This window comes from Oncorhynchus tshawytscha, linkage group LG30, assembly GCF_018296145.1.
Source record: "Oncorhynchus tshawytscha isolate Ot180627B linkage group LG30, Otsh_v2.0, whole genome shotgun sequence".
NCBI lineage: Eukaryota > Metazoa > Chordata > Actinopteri > Salmoniformes > Salmonidae > Oncorhynchus > Oncorhynchus tshawytscha.
Genome location: NC_056458.1, coordinates 25,236,606 through 25,260,974, shown reverse-complemented (window position 1 = coordinate 25,260,974; position 24,369 = coordinate 25,236,606). Strand labels below are relative to the sequence as shown.

Sequence of the window (24,369 nt, the reverse complement as noted above, 5' to 3'; positions counted from 1 at the left end):
CAGGACCAGGAGAGGAGGAAGAGGTCAAGGGTCACCAAGGCTCATTAAGCACATCACAGACACTACTTCCTAGGAAAATGTATGTTATTGGAAAACAGGTGTTTTAGTTACAATTGAAGGAATATGCACCATTAGTGACCTATGGGCAACATACAGTACTCAGTGCTGTGTAATAGGCTGAGGTAACAGTCAGTTGTATTGAGAGTGTAGTTTCTAGGGTGTAAAGCTGTGGTGTTTTTAGGACTGCGAAGATGCCAAGTAGACTATTCGGAAACACCTTAGGCCACTTCAGTCAAACCCCTCACATGGCATTACATACATTGCAAATGTTTATACCTTTTAATAACATGCAAAAGAAGACACCACCCAACTTTGTGTTTGTATAAAAGATATTTACTTCAATTATCACACCTAGGGTGCTAGTGAATAATAATAATAATAACAATAATAATAACAATAATACATTGTGAGTTTCATACAGTGATATTGCTTCTCCATATTGTATAGGGACTGTCTTACAGTGCTGGGAACAGACTACATGACTTAAATGACCAAATAAAAAAGAACAAAAACTGGAAAAAGATTATTTTTTTCCTGTGAAGGTGGAGTCAACCTTTCATTGCCGATCATGAGGCCTAGAATTGCTTCGTAGAAAAATAAATCAGCCGACAGCAACTAACTACACCTCTCTCTGGACTGAAGATGAAGGGGGAGAACTGTTTTTGCCAGTGACAGTGACACAAGGACTCTGCTAAAAGTAGTTTCCACCTGAGCTTTGAGAGACAAAATTAGACCAGCTGAGATGGTGGGAGGGTTCCTCACTTCAAAAGCAGTCAGTAAAAAAAGAGAGCACGCAAACTAAAAGGAATAAGGAAACTGCCTCCCATAACTGCATAGGAGCTGCTCAACACTCCACACACACGCCATGTCATATGAATGCCAAAATGTTTTGCCCCATGTCAAGCTATAATTCATAAGTGAAGTGTTGGAGGAAAAGTGAATTGGGCTGAAACTCTTCAGAAGTACCAACTCTTCGTTGAGAATTACACTTTTTTGGTTGAAGGGATTTTTTTATTTTGCAAGATTATGGTAACTAACTTCAATGTGAAGTTTGGTTTAAAAAAACAAATCACATAACCTTCATAAGAAATTAAATTGCACAAATCAATTTCTATGGAAGCGATATCTGTACATCTCCAATGACACTCGCATTTGCCAAAACAAGATCTAAGCAATAAACCTTTCATTCAAGGTACTAAAAGGTCTCCTTAGCAGTGGAAAAAGAATGAAACAATATTTGGTATAAAATCTTGATCTTCTTTCACCCATTTACAAAGCAAAAAGACTAAAACATGTTAGTCTCAATTATCTCAGAAAATCTACAGTGTCTATTGAAACAGGCATTCTCAAGTTCTGTACCTGAACAACATTTGACCAACAATGTGACCTATGTGTAATCAGAGAGTATATACACGGAATTGAAAGTCTACTGACACAACAACTTGACATTACAGTAGATAAACTGATAGTGAGATGGCTGCCTGACCAAACATCAGAAAGTTGGAGACCTCTGGCACTTTGAAGGTTGAGAGTCGGCCAAATTGACAACATCCAACACCTAACTCATACACTCAGACTTCTTTCCATGCTTGATAAAAGTAGTGTCCTAGTTTCAAAATGATCAGCTGAAAAATAGACCTTTAAGGAAGGTTGCTTATAAACCTGGTAGGGTAGTAGTAAAGGGGAGGAGCAAAAAACCATTGGCGAGTATAGCTAGCTTTGTTCTTAACACAATTAAGCCTTGTTCAGACTGCAGGCCTTAAAACTCAAATCAGTTTTGTTTTTCAAATCCATTTTGGAATACTGACTGTCCAAACAGCAAGTTACTACAAGTGACCAAATTGGAAATGTGTATTCAGACAGCAGTCATTTGCTGACATGGCTACGCTAGTAATGACGGGCGTGCACTGTGGTGTAGGCTGATTGGTGGCGGTGCTCCTGCTGCCGATCACTCAGAAGTAATGTAGCAGGCTAAGGTGACAACCTTCAAGTTGCTTTGAATGTTCAAAATCATTGTGTAAGAACACTTATAAAGCCTCAAAAGGATAAGATGATCCAACTTTTAGTCACTTAGCTACGTAGCTGTTTAGCTTTTTAGCACATTCACTAACAATGAACAAGCTATTTTGCTACCACATGTTCTTGTCAAACTGGAAACAGAGTAGCTAGCAAGCAACATGATATGCCAAATGACAGTCTTAAAAACCATTTGAGGGCGAATAAATCAGATTTGAATGTTCAGACACAAGTTGCATGGCCAGGAATCATATTTGTATCAGACTTCAAAGGTGGTTTGAAATGCGGATTGAATTATTTGATTCCATGTACTTTTTGGCTGTTGAGACTGCAGGAAAAAGACCACATTCGAATCGGATATGCAAAATAAATGTGATTTGAGTCTACTTCCAATGTGAACAAGGCTATAGTGAATGAGAATTGGATTATACGACAACATGAAAACAACGATCTTAGACTTAGATATAGCACATGGCTAAACAAAGGTGAACTGGACACAAACAAATTTGATGACTTCAGCAGGGATTTGTCCAGTTACAAATTCATACAGTCAGTTGAGGCCTTGGGAGCATGTCAATGTGAGTATGGAGACATAGAGCTGAACTGAGGGAGGGGACTCCATAGACACTCGGCTTATACGTCCGCCACCACAACATCCTCTCATATGAATAGAAAGCAAACAAGGTAGCAGCAAAGGACTGTGGGTGATGTAGTTCTATCATGCTTCCTTCACTAAAGCTCTAAAAACACAGCTGTCAAAAAACACAATATTGGATGTGGCTTTAAAGGGAGCAAAATTAGTTGTCCATTTGGAGTTGGCCGACAAAGGCCCAAAACTACTGTAACACAACCAACCGTTAATCGATGTCAACATTTATTGTATAGTTTTCCATCGTAACTTATATGCCAACTACTGAGTGTTGGATGCAAAATGTCAATCAGCAGGCAATCAGTAATGCATAAAGTAATGTGTGACCACACTTAGATAATCCAAATTCAGATTGAATATGACATTATTTATGCCGCCATTGTTGACCATTATTTTAGTCTCCATTTCCAATGTCACTGGCATCACAACTCTATTAACATGTCGACTTCTGACTCTTCTCACAATCACAAGACTACTGTCCCTGGCTGACTTCTGAGACTTAACACAAGCAAAAAGATGAGCAAAAAAAAAAATGCATTAATGTTCAAATCAAATCTCATCTTAAAACGGGAAGGCAAATCAAAAGCAAATCATTCCAGATTTCATCACACTTTTAGCAAACATCGTCAAAAACCTTTTGTCACTACCAGTGTCTGTTGACATTGAATAAGGATAATCTAACAAAGCCTAAGGTGTTTATATACTATAAATAAAAGCAAGTATAGATTGGGGCTAGTGATGTGCAATGACATATGGTTCTGTTATGTATATGCTTCAATGAGAATCAAGGCATTGGTCTTCATGTTTACTGGGTTAACGTTTGTCTCACAAATGACATAAGGTTATGAAATAATTGGAGGGTCATAAGAGAAATGTGAATCCATGATACACAAACACCATGAGATTAGCGCTGGCTAATGCTAATACGTATGCAACGATCCTTGAAGTCGATCTTACAGTGTGAGGTTTTCGTAGTCCTGATATGGGGAAAAAAACTAAGCTATGGACACATCAACCCTATAGAGAGAGAACTACCAATACTTTGACAGTAATAACAAAAAACAAACCCATAGTAATTCTTAACAAGTTGCTATAAGGATATATATATCTGTACAACTTTATATGACAGTGTATATAATATTGATAGCAATCTACTTTAGTTCTATAGAAAAATATTTGCAAAGGGCAAATTCCTGAAATTCATCCAAAATAATCATATGGTTTCTGCAACAATGTAACAACCAATGTTTTTCTTAACAACAGAAAAAGAACATGAAAACACAGAAGGGAACTGTAGCACAAAGAAACTGAACAAACACATGCAAAATGCCCTTTGTATAAACCAGTGTTGCTTTGGGTGCTTCCTCCAGGGTTCCACTGTCAAATCCAGTCCCCCAATTCTTCATGATACTCAGAATCTTACCCGTTCATTCAGAAAGCTACAGACAACTCTGTGTCTACAAATCTAACCAACACTTTAAGAAAACCTTTCCCTGTCAATAACAGAAGTATACACATGAATAGGAGCAGAGAAAAGAGGACCGACCTCTAGTTCTTGGACACCCAGTGCCTACAACATAAACACTGTATTAACTGTTCTTTATGATGTCTATATGAACATGTGCTAGACAATAACTCGGAAAGGTAATCAAGCCTGATTTGGTCCTCTTTCAATTGTATTGTTCATGTATTGGTGTGTGATATCTGTCCTTGTCTATGTTCTGTGCCGTTCTAGTCAGCATGATTTCCATGACTGTGGCCTCAAGGAGAATCGTGTCCTTGAATACTAAGGGTGCAATCTCTTGTTCAAGAAGGAGAGTCTGACAAAGCAATGTCATGTGAACCTAACCTATAGCATGAGGAAAAAGAGGTGTGGTACACGTTAACAAGAAGCAATGACGTTCAGACGGTTTGAAAATAGGGAAAAGTTCTAAACTAATTCCACCACAGAATGACTTCCATTAGCTCAGAGTGCACAACCCCCCTTTAGAAGATTACGATTTAAAAAATCATCCAAAACACATTGATCTATGAATTAATAGGGATAAAATCAAATACAAGTTAATGATCAAAAACCTTTCCCTCTGGGCCAAAGGGCAAAACTACATGCAATGTTCCAAAATGGCTGCCAGCAGAACATGATTTGGGGAGAAAAAGTGAGAGAACTCGTGTTCAAATCTTGCATTAGCATCAAATGAGAAATAGAAAAATAAAAACAAATCCACAGAAATGTAACTCCAAGTCAAAAAGCACTGCCTGTCAGCTATCGCTATTGTGGCCTGTACTAACAGGGTATAGCTGGGAACAGTTGACATCATGATAGCACAACTTGACATGTTAGTAATAATATCAAACTGAAATCCCTCTGGGAGACTCACATACTGTTGATGAAATCCCTCTGGGAGACTCACATACTGTTGATGAAATCCCTCTGGGAGACTCACATACTGTTGATGAAATCCCTCTGGGAGACTCACTTACTGTTGATGAAATCCCTCTGGGAGACACACATACTGTTGATGAAATCCCTCTGGGAGACTCACTTACTGTTGATGAAATCCCTTTCACTAGTGCCTCTACCAGACACTCAAGGCGGCATCATTGTTAATGAGAGCCATACCGACTATCTGCATATGGACTTTTGATTGTGTACCTCCTACAGATCTGTGGCCTACAAGTCTGTATTGGCATCACCTCTGGAGGAGCCAGCCAGTCACAGAACTGGACCCCTTTTGTTCAACAGCAGTGGAGCGTTTCCAGACAAAACAACTTTGCTACAGACGTCAACAGCTGTGTTGAGGACACAGCATGTGGGAGACAAATCAAAATTATTGCTTGTTTCCATGTGGTGCCTGCACAAGACTTGGAGATCAGTGATGAAAAGTCTCATGAGAATGACGATGGGATGGGAAGCAAGACTTCAGACTAAGAGACTGGGCCAGCTTACTGCATTCATTTATGAGCAATCCTTAAAACAATATCAACACTTCGGTCACTTTAAGGCAAAGGCACTCCTATGAACTTAAGATAGTCTGGAGGAAAAGACTCGCAGACGGTAAGTGCTAAGATGTCTCTTTAATAGTGCTAAAACGTCAACTCCTTTTTTGAAAGGTAATGTTTTTGGGTATGATCAATTTAAGCTTTACTTGCAGCCATTAAATGGAAAGACAATTATTTTAAACTTGTTGCAGTACTTGTGCTTTTATTCGAAGTTCAGTTGAACAGTATGACCAGCTGATAGGGACTGCTGTGATTGACCAGACTGGAAGTGTGGCACTTGAGGGAGCGTAGTTTGGAACCAGCCAGGACGCAGGGCTTCTGAACAGTGTGCTAACTTCACTGCCCTCCAGAGGTGATCTAATCACCACCAGCTTTGCTGTAGGAGGGGCAGCTGAACAGTAGGCATTCAGGACCCACTCTAGAGCCAGGGTATGGCGCAAGGATCAGACAGCCATATATTAAGTCCAATGTATTGTGCTCCAAATGTGCACAATTTGAAAAGTTGACAATAATCACTTTCTTTGTTGATAATGTGATGTCTTTAAAGAGTAAGCTTACTGTAAAGTCAGAATAGGATAGAACATTTTTAACAGCATGCAATTCAACTTTTAAGGTAAATTGTGACAGTTTAATTGCCTTCCGCCCTTTTTAGAGGTTGTTTGTCAGTAGTGCGTGTGCTTTACACACCTGTTTGTGTTATTGTTACGTATAAAAATGTAATTCGATAAGATTTTGTTTTAAGGAACTAAACCTATATTTAGCTAATAATAACTGCGGAAATAAACATCTTCTGAATAGTCTGTGTACGTAGTACTAAGAGCTTCACAAACGTTTTAGATGTCAGCAAGTGCATCACAGTTTATAGTTCACTCCAGTTTTCTGATCCCTAGCCTTGTGCAGGGCCACATGTTGGTTAGGTTGTAGAGACAGGAAACCTCCCGGTCCAATAAACAGGAAATGCCAGTCACACTCTCTTGCTAGATCTAAGCCCATATATAGCGATCCTATCAGTACCTCAGTTTATTAATCTCAAATAAAGCTGGAACATTTCAGAAATAAAATGCCAGATTCAGAGGTGATGCCAAAGGACTGCAGTTCTAGACATTCAGATGCTATTGGTTCTCGAACCCCACCACAACTTCTGTCCTGTGCTGGGTTCAGTGATTCACAGAAAATGTACAAAATAGAATGAGTCAACCTGATTTCAATTATGCTTGCTGAGGTGATCTATCTTCATGGAAAATACATACAAGTTAAAAAGAAGAAAAGAAAACTGCACAGACACATCACGAAAGGTGAATGCACCATAATGCTATCGATGACATCATCTCTCAATTGAGTTCAAACCATATAAATGACACTGTCAAAACATATTCAAATTTCACTAATATACATGTATGACAACTACATCTCGTACGTATAACCCAATACTGCCGGCAGTCTATCAGTCTAAATTTTTTTTTTTTTTTTACATGACCCCTTATAGTCCCACACGATAACAACAATAATAATAATAATAATAATAATAATGTAAAACAAAAATCAAATAAGACATTAAAATGTAAAGTACAGCCCCTATAAATAAGTAGAACAAAAAAATGGAACAAAAAAAACTTTGTTGAAGTGATCTACTGTGAGTCGTTAATATATGGCAATAAAGGAGACCTACTGTATTTGTGAGTCTGCTATGCAGTAAGCGATAACTTGGAAAACAGCTTAGAAGAAAGAAAGGGTGGCAGTTGTGCACTCTGTGTGCAGGCATGTACAAATCAAAGACGTATAAAACACGCACAGAGCCATACACACTTAGGGGTGTGTATGGCAGAGCAGGGCAGCTAGTCCTCTCTAACACCCTTACACCCCTTTCCTACAGTACGTGCATACAACATCACACAAGCACACGTCTACTTGCGTACACGTACGTGTGCTCTCACACACTCAAACACAGAGGGAGAGGCAGTGGGCGGGCAGGCACTGTGAGCTTGTGGCATAGGAGGAACGGGAGAGGCGGGAGAAGGTTGTGATCGGTGTGTGCGAAGGGGTTTCTACTGTTCTACCATGTCTGGGAGAGGGAGGATGGGTTGAGGGTTGAGTATAAAATGAATGTCTTTGTTTCTTCCATTGACCCGTGTCAAGTGATCTTAACCTCTGAGATATATTCACGAGGCAAGCCAAGAGTTTCAGCTGAAGATAAGAGGACTTGTTGAGACCAGTGGAGAATGGAGATGCTACATAACAGTCCTGAATTGATCATAAAACTGTTCATATAAGGAAGAGAGCGCATTAAGACTGGTGGAAGAATCAAGCTCGACTTTGAAACAGAGACGACCAAATTGGATGGGGGATGTCACATCAACAGTACTTTGGATAGAACTTTTGGTATTGGTTATTGAATAAGTAAAAATGTACCTTGAAATATCTCTACTAAGTACGGGTACATTTGGCCTCTTGACCTCTGAGCAAACCAACATGACAGCCTGTGGAGCATATTTCTCAGAGGGGTTTAAAGGAGGGACGTATGACAGGTCGACCATGACTAGATCAGTCCTGTAGCTCGTCGGTATGGGAATACACAAGCAGAGGAGAGTCAATCTCTTCCACCGACTCAGCGCACCGCATGCAACAGGAACGGGGGTTTCTTGTCTTTCTTTTTCTGTCTTTTGTTTTGACAATGTACATATATACATACAACCATAGGTAAAGAGTTGAGAGCAAAAGAGCCTGAACCTTGGAATATACAGTAAAGTGAGCTGTGCATCTCCTGGCTTTTTCACCCAATGAAACGCAAGCCTCCCCGTCCTAGGGCCAGCCTGTGAAGTACAGCGGCCATCGGCTCCACTGCCCGCCCCGGTTCTGAGGTCTCAATAGTGTGGTTTTTGTGGTTAAAAAGCAGGTTTGTAACTTTTTGTTTTAAAAAATATCTAGACGGAAATATTTTTCTCTCCATTAACTTGTATACATTTCATTATTTTTTTTGTTTGTTTTCTTAATTCTCAAACCTGATTTTGGCCTAAAATTGAGTGTATTAAACAAACGCTCCCAGTGCCACCAAAATGGCATCTCCGAAAGTCAGTTAAAGCTATGAAAGAAATGTGCACTACTTATCAAAAAGTTTCTAGATCACTCAAGAGAAAGAACACTAAAAGTCAGCTACCACAAAATGTTTCAGATTTTTCCTTACATAACTGTTGCATTTTATGTTGTACGTTGAAAAAATGTGAATTAAAGTGAATCTTTTTTCATCATTCCTTTCAACAACTGATAAATCGTATGTTCACTTATCATTTTATCCTTCCCAAGTATTTAGGAATCGAAACTAGCATTGTTTAGAGTCGACCGACTGTGCAATCTCTTCGTGGCAACCAAATTGCTAAATACTTTTTTTCTTTCTCAGAGGAGAAAAATAATTATATAAAAATGTTGATTCCTTTCTCAATGGAGTCCATAGCATATTAAGAGTTCCAAAGCCATTACATGGCAACTTTTGGGGCACAGAGAAGAAGGTTGCTTGGGAAAGGATCACTTCATGGTCCTTCTCTCCTGCAGACACAAATGTTTTAAATGCTTGGCTTTCCGTTTGACGATCCTTACAGATACCAAACAGCTGCAATGGAGTTATTAGGAGGAACCTCTTAGAAAACAGAGAAAAGATTGTAACATTTAGTCTGTTAGATGTTGTGAGAATTCACTGAGCGAAAAAGGTTAGAAAAACTTTGAGGTGGCGAATAAATCTCTCAAAGGGAAACACACACACACACACCCACATACACACACACACACACACACACACAAATAAAACACAGAATTGCTTCTCGTGACAGTTTCGTCCTGTGGAGTGGAGCTCCTTTGTGAGTAGCGCAAGTTTTTTGTCTCTTTCACACCTTTGGCCGGTGGAGTTGGGGCCCTTTGGCCAGCAGGGCTGTTAAGTGCTTTATCTACAAAGAAAATCAGGTTGTTGCTGTCGTTTCGCTTCTCAAAAAAATCTCTAAACCCTCTTTGATATGAAAACTCGTAAAAGACACCAGTTCTTCTCTGGCAGTACTGCTCCAGGCTTGGCCTTGGGACTGTGCAGTTAGGGCTCTAGGAAAATAGGAACTTTCCCCGGTAGCGTGAGCAGGGGGACCATATTAGAACTCCCACTCATGGGGCTCGTCTTTACTTGCGGCCTTCTCCAGACGGTGGATGATATTATTGAGGTTGGCGGCTTTCTTCTTGCGCAGGCTGTTTTCGCGGGGGTTGCGGGCAGCGGCGGTAGCAGCCACGGACACAGAGGAAACATGGCTGATCTCGGGGAAGCTGAACAGGCTGTCCAGGGCACTGCCCATGTGATGGCCGCTGGTACCTGCGGCGGTGCTGCCGGTGGCCAAGGTGGTTCCCTCGTCCCTGTGGTCGGACCCCCACTCGCCCTCCGAGGCTGGGTGGTGCTCGTGGCCGGGGCGAGTGCCCTCCACCGTGCCATCTGACTCGGTGCCGTCGCAGCTTTCGCCCTCGCTGGCCTTGCCCGCTCTGGTGGACGGGGAGACACCCTCAACGCCCTCACCTCGCTGGATTTCCTCAATGAACAGCTCCCGTCGGATACGAGACCTGGAGGTTTGAGAGAGAGAACAACAACAACCCTCAGTCAGACACAGACACACAGCTGGGAGTCTCTCACGTCAACACAGAAAAAAAGCAAGAGTGACAAAAAAATATTTGGACCCAGGTCCAGCCTTCTCCCAGCTCCTCTCCACCCACCTATAGTTGTGGAACCAGTTGATGACGGTGCTGGTCTTGAGGTTGAGCTGTGACGCCAGCTCCTCGATGGTCTTGGGCGAGGGGTAGGGCTTCTGCTGATAGGCCCTCTTCAGGGCCTCCTTCTCCTCGGGGGCCAGCACCACACGAGCCTTCTTCAGGTGCTGCTGGGGGGGCTGTTGCTGGTGCAGGTGGTGGCCGAGGCCGTGCTGGGGGCTGCCCCCCTGGCTGAAGTCTCCCCCTGACAAGCCCCCACTGTCCGCAGTCTGGCTCTCGCTCACAGAGCTGTGGCGCCGCTTCATGTAGGCTGGCGGGGAGAGGAGAGACGGAAGGGGAAAGGGTTAAAAGTGTGTGAGCCCTCTATAAAGAGACGGAAGGGTTAACTAAATCATGAGGATGCCATGTAGACTTGCCTGACAGGGCTGCACACAGGCCTGACAAATGAAAAGATGTTATCTTTAATTCTGCTTTAAATTCATACAAGCAACATGACACTGACATTTTATCTGTCCACAGCAATTGAAATATAACAGCATTCCATTTCAACATACAACACATGTGGATGTGATCTTTTATAAGGCTCACAGGCAGATGCCATAGCTAAATACACTAATACAAGAAACACAAAAATCAAATGCATATATTACCACCAGGGGGCAGTATTACCACATAAATACTCAGGAGAAGCTAATTCACTCACAAGACAACATGGGTGGTAAGGTTACCATAGAACCTGCACCTCTAACAACCCATATTTTCCCGTATTTGATATGTTTAAACACGTTTACATGGCATGTGTGACACGGAAGTCACACAAGCCACATTATGGACCAAAAATAGAAACATGTTTTATTATATGGGTTATTCTTGAATTATGTGGCATTTGTATGGAGGACCAAACCTGCTATAATTACAATTAAATTAATTAATAAATACACAAATAAATGAGCATGGAAATACAAAAATGCTGACCAGAATTCATAAATGTTTCTCTACATACAGTCAGGTCCATAATTATTGGTACCCTTGAAAAATGATGAGGAAAAAAATAAAAAATAAAATAATACAAATTATGATCTATATTGTATGCTTCAATGTTTTTTTAAAATTAAATTATTTTATATGAATACAATTTTTCAGAGAAAGAGATTTTGTTTAACAACAAAATAAATATAGGGTTAAAAATGATTGGCATCCCTGTTTTCAATACTTTTTTCCTAAACTGTTTTATGAGATTGGAGAACACGTTGGGAAGGATATTGGACCATTTCTCTGTAGAGAATCTTTCCAGATCTAATGGACTGCCCTCTTCAATTCAAACCACAAGTTTTCAATGGGGTTCAAGTCTGGAAACTGAGATGGCCATTGCAAAATGTTGATTTTGTGGTAAACTAACTATTTTTTGTGGATTTTGATTAGTGCTTGGGGTTATTGTCTTGAGGAAGATCCACTTGTAGCCAAGTGTCAGCCTCCTTGCGGGCAGGTTTTTGGCTAAAATGTCCTGGTACTTAGTCAAGTTCATGATGACGTTGACCTTAACAAGGGCCCCAGGAACAGTGTAAGCAAATTAGCCCCATAACATCAAAGATCCACCACCATATTTTACTGTAGGTTAGGGCTGGGAGATATATCAAATTCATTTGAAGGTATGTTTGTGCGCAATATCCCAAATACCTGTATCGCATGTTTTATGACCGTTTATGTCTGCTTGTTCTCATGTTGTCTTTTTGGTTTTGTGTCCTTCGCTCCTTCTGTGCTATATGCACCTTCCTGTTTACACCAGAGAACTGTATATAATGACAAGATGCACGTCTCCGCCCTAACAATGGGAGATGTTGTTCCAAAGGCAGGCAGGGGAAAAGCTTAGGTCCAAAATAAGCCCATAGAAACGCATTGGGATTATTTTGGACAGTTTTTAGCGCTTCGCCTCTTCCTCTATGGTTTACACACACACACACACACACACACACTTGAGGGTTTGGTCCAACAGAATGGGTCATATATATGGACACCGTAACACATTGAGACGTTATTTTACTGTAATAGAGGAGACGTTAACCTTTCTAATGATACCCTTTTTATGTCTCAACTACTCAAATTGCGAGCAGAACAGACACTACTAAAACAGGAGTATCAATGACCATTGATTCTGGAAAAATGAATGCTAAAGTTTGTTGAGCGCGGCATTGCGGTACCAAGTACCGCTAGCAGCATTTTAGCCAGACTGTTATACTAGCTGTTTAGTCTGTGTTTTATAAATGTGCAATCATCATAAAACACAATTACATAAGGAATTGGCAACACGCTCTCGTTCTGAAAAATAAGGTAGGCCACTTGATTTGAACATCTGAACAAAGTGGACAGGCTAACATACTGTTTAAACAGTTGAGATGGATAGAAGGGTTTGTTCATAACAATTCAACTGTTCTACCTTGTTAGCTAGCAAATAGATCCAAGTTGGCTAAACTTGAAATATAAAGATTAGCTGGCTACTCACTAGCATGTGTGCTTGTGTGTGAGAGATTATTTATGAGACCTGTGTTCATTTTCTATAATGCCTTCTACAAGTAGTTAGTCATTATTAGGTTCGGGTTCATGGTTTGGGTTCAATATCTAACAAAAAAGGGCATTTTCATAGACATACTTGAAAGACAGATCAGTGATTGCAAAAAAAGCAGGTTAAACTATTTTGATAATATACTTAAATTATTAGTGGGTCTGGTGGAAGGCTTATATTTGGCCTATGTATAATTTCACAAGACCTGAATTCATTCAATTATTGCTGACCATTTGAAATGCAGTGTATATGACCTTTAATTCTAAAACAAAGCTTACTTAGAGAAAACGTTTGTATTTTTTATCAATATATCATCATACACAACAATTTGACAAAAAATATTTTTAGGCCATACCGCCCAGCCCTACCACATATGCTTCTGTTTTTCCAACGCCAAACCCACCACTGGTGTGCGTGGCCAAAGAGTTCTATTTTCATGTCATCTGACATAGCACCACCTGGAGTTTGATAAATGGCATTGGCATCATGAACTTTACTAAGTACCAGGACATTATAACCAAAACCCTGGTTGCCTCTGAAGAAATAAAATAAATGTATAAAATAAATGAAAGTGGGATTAATTACTTAAATAATGATTTATCTATTTATGTGTATTTATTTATATTTTTGTATGCGCATATATTTATTTATGTGTGCATTTATTTATTAATTAATTAATTGATTTATTCATGCATTAATTTAATTATGTTTGGTCCTCCATACATTTTAGAAAAAATGTACACGATTTTCTGAGGTAGAGGCCACAAATGTTCAAATCATCATTACTTTAAAAATAATTTACTAAAGTGAATGATTAATCATTTTTCTCACAATGTTATTTTGCTTCATTTACATTGAGTAACACCAAGTGACACTGGATGTAGACACACCACACTATCAATGGAATCCTCAAATATATGACATACTATAAGGTTGTGATTAGTTTATCATTATATTTAATATAGACCCCTCCCCCAATAACAGTTTGCCTTTTGAGAGGATGCTCAAGGTTCTTGTATATCCTATATCCTGATTTTCAAGGCAGTAACACTAATTAAATAAAACTGAGGGACACACATTATAATAGTAAAAAAAGTTATTTAAAATGGCCTTTATTTTTATTGTATTAAATATTTATTTATTTATAAATATTTATTTATACAATGTATTAAATGTATACATTATTTATACAATGTATTAAATACTTTTGTTCACTTTCTAGCCTTCAAGGTGATAGATATATTTAAATCCCCAAAACATGTCAGTACATCTCTGGCTTGTACCAGTAGTGATGTGTAACGTGCTTTAAACAACACATAAACAACGTTTTGCAGTATAAAGGACTTGCATTATGTTTTATCATTAAAAAACAGTTCAATATAAACAAAATTGTGTAACTATTTGTAATTTTCATGTGTTTTTAATGGTTGCAAAGGCAAGGAATGCAAATGCCACCACAATTCAAGAAAGACCCATATGACCCACAATTCACCACAATTCAAGAAAGACCCATATGTCTTTATATATATATATAGCATAGACAGTCCCCGTTTTTGGTGGCCTGTCCCCGGGTGGATCTGTCAAGGAAATGTCCCCATTTTTAACTGTGCTTTAAAAACAGACCTCAAAGTGAAATAATATTTTACATTTTACCGGGGCAGCAGAGCCTAGCAGTTGACGTCTCAATCGTGTTGTGCTTGTTTTGGCCAACAGAGGGGGCTGCTCGCTATAGCAGCTTCATTCGCTCTTCTTCTTCTACTAACTACTTGCTCGCGCTAGTTTTAGAGAAAACTGCAGTGCAAAACTCGGCCAGAAGCTAGCAAGTGTCAAGTGAATCCACAGCATCACCACAAACTTCTTTTCAACTTCTTTTACAATCGTTTGAGATACTAGCTAGTGACGTTATAATGTCACAATTTATTGTATAGATAGATGACCTGCTCTATAAGGTTATGCTAGCTAAAGTTAGCTATGTAGACTAAGTTAGCTAGCTACTGCCATGGTAGCTAGGTTAAAAAACGTTCACATCTAAACATGCAGTGGATGGGCTATTTGGAAAATATGATTATATTAAATGAATGCAAAATGAATTATGATAATATTTCTTTGTAGATTACAATTCTAATAGTTTGGCATTATAATAAGTAGTGTGAAAATATATTGACATTTTCATGGATAACATTAGAATAATGTTTTCTGTTAGAGAGTGGAGAGGAGGAAGACTGGATAGGAAGAGTGAAGGAGATAGGAGGAAAGGTAAAGATATGATTACAGAGCCTGCCAATTTATTATTCCAAACAATGTTGAGATAAAATACAAAAATGAGGCAAACAATAGGAATCTGTCAAGTATTTTATCTAATAGTGTACTATTTATTATTAAAGATTGGAGAGGAAGGAGAAGAGTGAGAAGGAAAAATGAAGAGAGTCAAGTGTAGAAGAGTGAGGAAGATGAGTGAAGAAAAGAGGAGAAAGATTGGAGGAGAAGAAAAAGTTAAGAGACTAAGAAGAGTGACGAAGAGCAGAGTGGAAACGGAAATGCCATTTTAATGACAACATGAGAGAATTTCCATTTATACGCTCAGGTCAAGACGATTGAATGGTTCACGGCACCCTTTGTCATTCCTCTTTTTCAATTGGCAGCGGGGGAAGAACGGCAGTGGTAGAACATCAACAGACAAAAAAGCATAAAGCCTCTCTGATTGGCCGTGTTGGTTTGCCCTCTGTCACCACATTCTTCAAGAAGGTAGAGCCTTCCCAAGAAGAATATGATTTAGCTGTGCAGGAGGGTGTCTTTGCATACCACACTATGCAACACAATCATAGTTACAGATCTATGGACTGCACAGCACAACTGACACAGAAGCTTTATGAGCCAAAGCTTAAATGTCCTAGGACAAAATGTGACACCATAGTGAGTAATGTGTTAGCACCATGGGTAACTACTTTGGTAACACAGGACCTAGACCAGGTTGAATTTGTGTCCCTGTCCATTCATGCGTCCAATCATGGACATGTAAAGCTGCTGCCAATAGTAGTCAGATATTGTAAGATATAATGGCAGCATCTGTGGAAACAAAACTGCTTGATTTTGTTGAATTGAAAGGAGAAACAGCAGGGAAAATTGCAGCTGAGGTCCTGGTGGTCATCCCAAAATTTTACTTATTTTCCACCATAATTTGCAAATAAATTCATTAAAAATCCTACAATGTGATTTTCTGTATTTGTTTTCCTCATTTTGTCTGTCATAGTTGAAGTGTACCTATGATGAAAATTACAGGCCTCTCTCATCTTTTTAAGTGGGAGAACTTGCACAATTGGTGGCTCACTAAATACTTTTTTGCCCCACTGTAAGTATATTATGTAGTTACCCATCTCATCATAATCTTATTTCTTTATTATGTTGTTAAGTATTTCACATATACTATTGTCTCTGTTTTTTACATTTTGCTCGTTCTCTTCTGCTCTTGATTCTTGCAGGACCACTGAATGGCTGTTCAGATCGGACAGTTCTGTCTTGTCTGTAATATAGTTGTTTTCTCTATCACAGTGGGCCTGTTAGACTAAATACATGAAACCGGAATTGTTCCCCTTATTTATTTCATAGATAATGACATTAGATATCTTAATGATATATGGACCGCCAAAATCAAACGGAGAGACGCCATCAATGGCCTCAAAATTTGCACAAAACTACCTGCGCTAAACAGTTATGTCAGCTTACAAATATTAGAGTTGTAGTTGGTACACCCAAGCAGTTTATAAAGAATTTAGCTCGTCCCATTTGACTACATAACAGTATTTATTCTCTCTTGAAATCGGGGTTCCTCGAGTTTCCCAGCCGTAGCCTGCCTAGGCTATATGCCAATGGTCGAAAATCAACACAGGTAGGCTGCAATTGTTTTCAAATATGCAGCCTATCTGACTGATAAACCTTAGCTTACAGCCCAACACATTTTAAACTACATATTTAGTCTACTTAGCATATGGAAGATCAAAACAATTCCTCTTTTCTACAAATGAACCATTCAATCTATGCTTATTTTACCAACATTGATCCGCGTAAACTTGAGAAATTTACACACTATGACGCCGTTGATGCTCACAGCCCGTCAGTTTTCTCCTGTTCACTCCTGTGCTTTCTACTGCAAGCGTGTACACGTGCGTAAAAACAACCACACTTTTCATTTGATTTGGTCTTGAGACAGAGAAAATAACTTCCAGGCCCTAGCGTTAGCTGGCTGATGATGAGGCTCCCAGAGGTTAGCCTCCATGCTACGCTAACCCACACATACCCCTGCAGGCTGGGCATTGACTCATAAGTAGCCTAGCGTCAGCCCCAGCCCCAAAGAAGGACCAGTAATGATGATACCCTGGGAGAAGTGTTAAATAGGCCTAATCACTCCAAGAATGTTCACTTAGCTTACAGAGAGTGGGAAGTGGGTGGAAGGGGAGAAAAGAGGGCTCTGATGAGTGCATTGGACTTTGAATAAGTGTACCCCGGAGAGATTGGGGCCTGTCATGTCTGATGAGAGCGTTGACGTCTCACACCCAGATCGATCTCGACAGCATTGAGAAACACATACCCCCCCACCCCCCGCTCTTCCGACACACACACATCTCCTCCCCCTTTTCTTTTTAACCAGGAGCTCTGGGCATGGGCTGTTTGACACAGCAGCCCAGAGACACATCTGGGCTATTAGAGGAGGAAAAAGAGCAATCACTATTCCTCTTCCTCCTCTCTCTTGTTGGCTAGATTGCTCTCTTGCTCCATCTCGTTACACTGTATTCTTTACTTCCGTTTACGAGGGTAGCATGGCGGCCTTGAGGATATGGCACGGTCCTGGGGGGACGACGACGACGACTGATGTTGGTGGGTAAAAATATGGCCTATGGAGGTAGCTATCCAGTAGCTAGATCAGTGTACAAAGACTGTTCTTTCTATCCTAGTATCTGTCTAAGTTACAAGGACAGGACATAGGACACACTAATGCCCAACTCCAAATCCTATCCAAGGAAAACGAGGCACAAATTCTGCCTAAACTGTCAGAGCACAAGGCAGGGCAAATGGCATATTGTCGTAAGGGCTAGGTTAGGGGGTGATTTAGAACTGGTTACAGAGGTGAGGTCGGGCGGGAGGTAAAGAACACTAAAAATAGAGAGGGGAGGAAAGAAGGATTACCTTTCTTCTCCATGCGTTTCATGTCCATGAGTTTCTCCACATTGCGTGGATCCTGAAGCCAGAGCTGCATGCGGACGAAGGGCTCACGTCCCTTCAGACTGAGCTTGTGCCAGGGCTTGGGCCTCGCCAGCAGGTCAGACACTGAGCCCTGGGTCAGACCCAAGATGGTCTCCCCAAACAGACGCTGACCTGGGGAGAGAGGAGGGGTTATATCCACACTGAGAGAGGGATAGAGAAGGTAGTCACTAGAAGGCCAGTAGAATCAGGAATACATTGTATGATTGACATGTTGTAGGTTAATATGAATCAAGGTTACACATTTTTTTTAACGAAAAACTAAAACTGTAAACCAGCTGAAGCATGGATAGAGCAATATTCAGACGAAAAAAAAAGTGTCAAACTTAAACAGTACCTGAAAATCTATTTTAAAAGGATTAGAATTAGGGCATGTACTACTGTCAACATTTAAAAGCCTTTTTTTCACTTTGCTTGCTGTTGGAATAAACTTGAATTCCTTGCATGAACACGCATCAACGCTACACATTCTTTAAGTTTCCGAGGTACGGGGGAGGGTGGCATTGAAAACTTGCCATCAGAAGTTGGCAGCATTTTGTCTGCTGCAACTGTGGCTGACTTCACTCAGAGAAGAAACAGTTTAAATAGTCTTTGACTGGCGTTTGAGCGCCTGAGTTGTTTTAAAGGCATAAAAAAAGGTCTGGATTCACATAAATAAATAAAAAACAAGCACCAAGGTCTCCCCTCTGTTCGCAGCATAAACATTCACCACAGCAGAATCCCAGGTTCTTGAAAGGCTTCAAAGCTTGCGAGCTCTCACGCAGAGCGCTGCGGAGCGCTATTTCCCCCCACTATATCCCAGGGGACCCCTCAAACATGCCTTTGGCAGCAAGGAGGGGGGTTGTGTTGCTCTACCCTGTGCTTCTCACACTGTTTTTTTATGCAGGTGAGCTGAATGTCGGGCGGCTGAACAAACGCAGGCAGGCAGCGTAGCGGAGAGAGAGAGAGAGAGAGAGGCTGAGATGTGAAGCGCTACTGAAAGGCGCTGGGATTTGGGGAGCAGTTCCTCTAAAGAGAAGAGAAGTGGATGAGTAGACAGCATGGGGCTGGGAGGCTGGGAGACAGAACAGGTGACGCCAGTCCCGCTGAGAGAATCTCTTGGGTGTGAGATGGAAGGGCTGCTTTACAGTTTCCTCCTCTCACTGACTCCTACAGAGCTTTGTTTGTGCGCTGAACACACACATTCTCTCTCACTTATATTACACATGGAAATGTTACAAATACGCACACAGCTCCAACTGCATTCTTATCGCATTCAATTGGATGCCGTGATGCACACAGCAGCCCTGTGGATCTCAGTCTATGTATTAAAGTAAAGTAAAGTACAAGGGTGAACTTGTTCATCTATTCTAAATAACCCATGAGGGTCTAAATCATATCACACAATTCCATTGTCATAAATCACAGCACCTTAGAAAAGACATATTGTGGACCACCACATCATAGAATGTACCATTGAAAATTAATAGATTAATAGAAAATGAATAGATGTAGGTGCAATCAGCAGGGGTAAACATGTTCATTGAGAGGCACCCTTTGTGCCCATATTTTCTAAACTGTGTGAAACAAAATAACATTGAGTCCTGTAAGAAATCTGATTTGGCTGTGTGCGTCATCTGTGTCAGTGTGAATCTAACTTCATTTTTCGTTGCCTTACCAATATTAAGGATAGTGGCTAGTTGTTTTGGTGAACATGGGAGTATTTGGTCCAATCTCAGTGCAGTTTGCCTAATATTGTCCGAATATGCCTGGGCTATATCAGGTAGAAGACAGACTAGGCTAGTAGGCTAAACATATTACTATTTGTATTACCTTTAGTTATCCCGGAGAGCTAGTGAAAACACATTGTATTTTATAACAACCTAGCCAAGAGGGTGCAGTGCTACAGTAAGGCTACTGTAGCTGACAGACATGGAAGTGATTTGGCCCGATCTCTGTGAGTTTGGCTGAAGGGAGCTGCTAAACGACACCATCCATCACTGGTCCTGGCCACCTCACAGTAGAGGGGGGGGGGGAGTGAGCTGCGGCCAGGTCTAGGGAACAGTGATGGGAGGGAGGGAGACAATTCTCTGTGGGGATAATTGAGCAGTCAGAGCGTGATGCGGAGAGCAGTCCTATGACAACCAGGCTTTGTCCCAATACTCTAAAATTGCTTGTGTTCCTCATCTCCTTTCCTAAGGAATTAAGGCCAGCCATAGGTGAAAGGACTGGATAAGTCTCCACTATGCTGCTTGAGCCTGTTTCTCTGGTAATGTATCAACCAAACTGTAACTATTAAAGCTAGAATCCTTAGTTGAAACAATACCAAAGCCTGCCTCTGTTTTGGTGAAAGCTGAGGGATGGGCCTGGAGAAATGTAACCATTCTCAAATTCCTAGCAGAGGTATAGAAGCAAGGACTGGCCATCCCATAAATCAAAAGTATAGTTTGAACCATGTTTTAAGGCTATACAGGGTTTGTATATATTTACATTGGAGTAAAAAAATGTGTTTGTAGCAACTAAAGATTCTACCTTTAACCATAATCAACAGATAAGTGACTCATTAAATCCAACTGGCTCAGAGGCTAACCAGGAAAAACTTAGGCTTAAAGCTGGGCCACATCCCAATTGTGCCGCTACTCTGGCTGTGATAGTAGCTAGCTCCATCTTTGGGTCTTCCCAGGACAGTGTGTAAACTATGCTCTCTGTTCCTTTGTTGTGTGAGTTGATAGCTGGGCTGGTTAATTTTAGCTGAGGGGATGGCTAATGAGCAAGCTGGCCAGCTTGTGGAACATGGAAACTGGCTAAATCTTTCTGCCTTGGCAGCACTGTGTGACGCTGGTGGGGTAAAGAGCATATCCCCGTTCTGGAGCGGAGCTAACGTGTACAATGATGACACGCTCCGAACCCGGCGCATCATTAATCGTTTGAAGTGTTGCAACTCTCAGCCAGGGCTTTTTAGAAATAATTGGAACAAATTATTATCAGTGAGGAAAGAATGCTTGTTGTGAGATTGTGCTGCTTGGTGGACACTGATTGTAGCTTTGGACCAATGTGCAATCCCTCCTCACCCCTCTACTGCCAGTGTGTGGTCACTGGTGACTGCCCTGGTACAAAATGGCTCATGGCATCACTCAGGTGCTACAGGTCTCATTAGTAGTGGATGAGGTTTGTTGTAGCCGTTGTTGTACACTTCAGGGAAAATAAGGGATACATTGATGTGCTGGTCAAAGCAAAAAGACAGAGTTGTAGAAGTGACTGCTGAAAGAAAGAGTGGCATATTCCACCACTCCAACTCACCGAGGTTGTTATCGGTCAGCACTTCCTTGACCTTCTTGGTGATGACGTAGGTGTCCAGCTCCGGGGACATGGCCACCATCTCCTGGATGCTGAGACCTGAGTGACCGGGGACGGGCAGCGGTGTGCCGGGCTGGGACTCAGAGGGCTCGCTGGGCTCCCTGAGGGGAAACTGGGACAACCCTCCTCCACCCCCACATCCCTCTCCTCCCACCTGCTCCCCCAAGCTCTTCACTGACTCCTCGGCTGAGCTGAGGGGTGACTCTGGTGCTGGGCTGCAGCTGGCTGAGGTCTTTGGAGTGTTCTCTGTGGAAACGGGAGAGAGAGAACCAAGGGTCAGAGACAAAGACATGTGATGGACCAGCCACTGCACAGACATGTTAAAAGGTGAGATGGCAACACGACCACTGTAGGACAGCCACATGATCAAAACATGTCAAGCTGTGCAGATTTCCTTGTAATTGATTGAATTTGGACCTAAATTTATTCTCTGATTACAAGTAACCCTTTCACAAGAGCCCTGTTACTGCGTTTCCACCAACTCTAGCACCCATACTGCATTAGCCCCCACACTGTCTGTCTATATCAGCTAGTCTCTAGCTAACTATATGGGTTACAGGTACTCCGCTCCAATGCTCCATCGACCAGGCAGTCATTCTAGCATGCACACACAGAGAATGATTGGCGCTAAAGTGTCACTGTGATTCTGTCATCTCCACCAGCACCCCCTCCCACCCTCTACCCAATGGCTGTGTGATGGCCCATTGCATGGCCAAAAAATTCTCCTCCTGAGACAGCAGTCTGTCAGAGATGAGCAGAGGGAGAGAAAGCGAGAGAATGCAGAGCGGAGGAGTAGAAAATCACTACACGTGTATTTTCTTCCTCTCTGCGCATCTGTATGAAAAGTGCACGTTGAGTTGCATTGACGGGTAAGCGCCTGTCAGTAGATCAGATAAGTGTGTGTGTGTGTGTGTGTGTGTGAGAGTGCGAGTATGCTGGCTGTATATGTTTTATGATTCTGTTCAAGCAGTATGCTTTAAGAGTAAATGAACTTGAACACAAAACTTCTGACTTGAACATTAAAATGGACTTGTTTGTCACATTTCAGAGCACTACCAAGTTGATGATGTCCAACACACTGGTCTTGGCACTCCTAGGCCAGTGACTACCAAAAGAAAGGATGTTGTGTACCCCTGCGTGTAACTATATCTACAGTGCATTCAGAAAGTATTCAAACACTTTGACTTTTTCCACATTTTGTTACAATACAGCCTTATTCTAAAATGGATTAAATAAAATACATTCCTCAATCTACACACAATAGCCCATAATGACAAAGTGAAAAGGTTTTTTCGAAAAAAAAACATTATTTACATAAGTATTCAGACCCTTTGCTATGAGACTCAAAATTGAACTCAGGTGCATCCTGTTTCCATTGATCATCCATGAGATGTTTCTACAACTTGGGAGTCCATCTGTGGTAAATTCAATTGATTGGACATGATTTGGAAAGGCACACACCTGTCTATATAAGGTCCCACAGTTGAAGGCGCATGTGAGAGCAAAAACCAAGCCATGAAGTTGAAGGAATTGTCCGTAGAGCTCCGAGACAGGATTGGTTTGAGGTACAGATCTGGGTTCCAAAAATGTCTGCAAGCATTGAAAAGTCCCAAGAACACAGTGGCCTCCATCATTCTTAAATGGAAGAAGTTTGGAACCACCAAGACTCTTCCTAGAGCTGGCCGCCCAGCCATACGGAGCAATCGTGGGAGAAGGGCCTTGGTCAGGGAGGTGACCAAGAACCCGATTGGAGCTCTGTCAGAGCTCCAGAGTTCATCTGTGGAGATGGTAGAACCGTACAGAAGGACAACCATCTCTGCAGCATCCCACCAATCAGGATATTATGGTAGAGTGGCCAGAAGGAAGCCACTCCTCAGTAAAAGGCACATGACAGCCTGCTTGGAGCTTGCCAAAATGCACCTAAAGGACTCTCAGACCATGAGAAACAAGATTCTCTGGTCTGATGAAAGCAAGATTGAACTCTTTGGCCTGAATGCCAAGCGTCACGTCTGGAGGAAACCTGGCACCATCCCTATGGTGAAGCATGGTGGTGGCGGCGTCATGCTGTGCGGATGTTTTTCAGCGGCAGGGACTGGGAGACTAGTCAGGATCGATTAAATGATCAACGGAGCAAAGTACAGAGAGATCCTTGATGAAAACATTCTCCAGAGCGCTCAGGACCTCAGACTGGGGCGAAGGTTCAACTTCCAACAGGACAATGACACTAAGCACACAGCCAAGACAACGCAGGAGTGGCTTCGGTACAAGTCTCTGAATGTCCAAGCCAGAGCCCGGACTTGAACCTGATCAAATATCTCTGGGGAGACCTGAAAATAGCTGTGCAGCGAATCTCCCCATCCAACCTGACATAGCTTGAGAGGATCTGCAAAGAAGAATGGGAGAAACTCCCCAAATACAGGTGTGCCAAACTTGTAGCGTGATACCCAAGAAGACTTGAGGCTGTAATTGTGCAAGTTCTCCCACTTAAAAAGATGAGAGAGGCCTGTAATTTTCATCATAGGTACACTTCAACTATGACAGACAAAATGAGAAGAAAAAAAATCGAGAAAATCACATTGTAGGATTTTTAATGAATTTATTTGCAAATTTTGGTGGAGAATAAGTATTTGCTCAATAACAAAAGTTTATCTCAGTACTTTGTTATATACCCTTTGTTGACAATGACAGAGGTCAAACGTTTTCTGTAAGTCTTCACAAGGTTTTCACACACTGTTGCTGGTATTTTGGCCCATTCCTCCATGCA

General features: G+C 41.4%; 1 protein-coding gene across 6 annotated transcripts in view; it reads right to left on the bottom strand.

The window, feature by feature from the left end:
• Positions 1–371: 371 nt before the first annotated feature.
• The window catches only part of LOC112229108 (homeobox protein cut-like 1), a 227,154-nt gene continuing 203,156 nt past the window's right edge, over positions 372–24,369 (bottom strand). For all 6 annotated transcript variants that reach the window (XM_042309689.1, XM_042309690.1, XM_042309694.1 and 3 more), the window contains 4 exons: positions 21,549–21,851; positions 18,195–18,383; positions 10,460–10,763; positions 372–10,309 (listed from right to left, as the gene is read on the bottom strand). In XM_042309689.1, the coding sequence (XP_042165623.1) occupies positions 9,853–10,309; positions 10,460–10,763; positions 18,195–18,383; positions 21,549–21,851 (1,253 nt within the window). In that variant the 3' untranslated portion in view covers positions 372–9,852. The remainder of the gene's footprint in view (positions 10,310–10,459; positions 10,764–18,194; positions 18,384–21,548; positions 21,852–24,369) is intronic.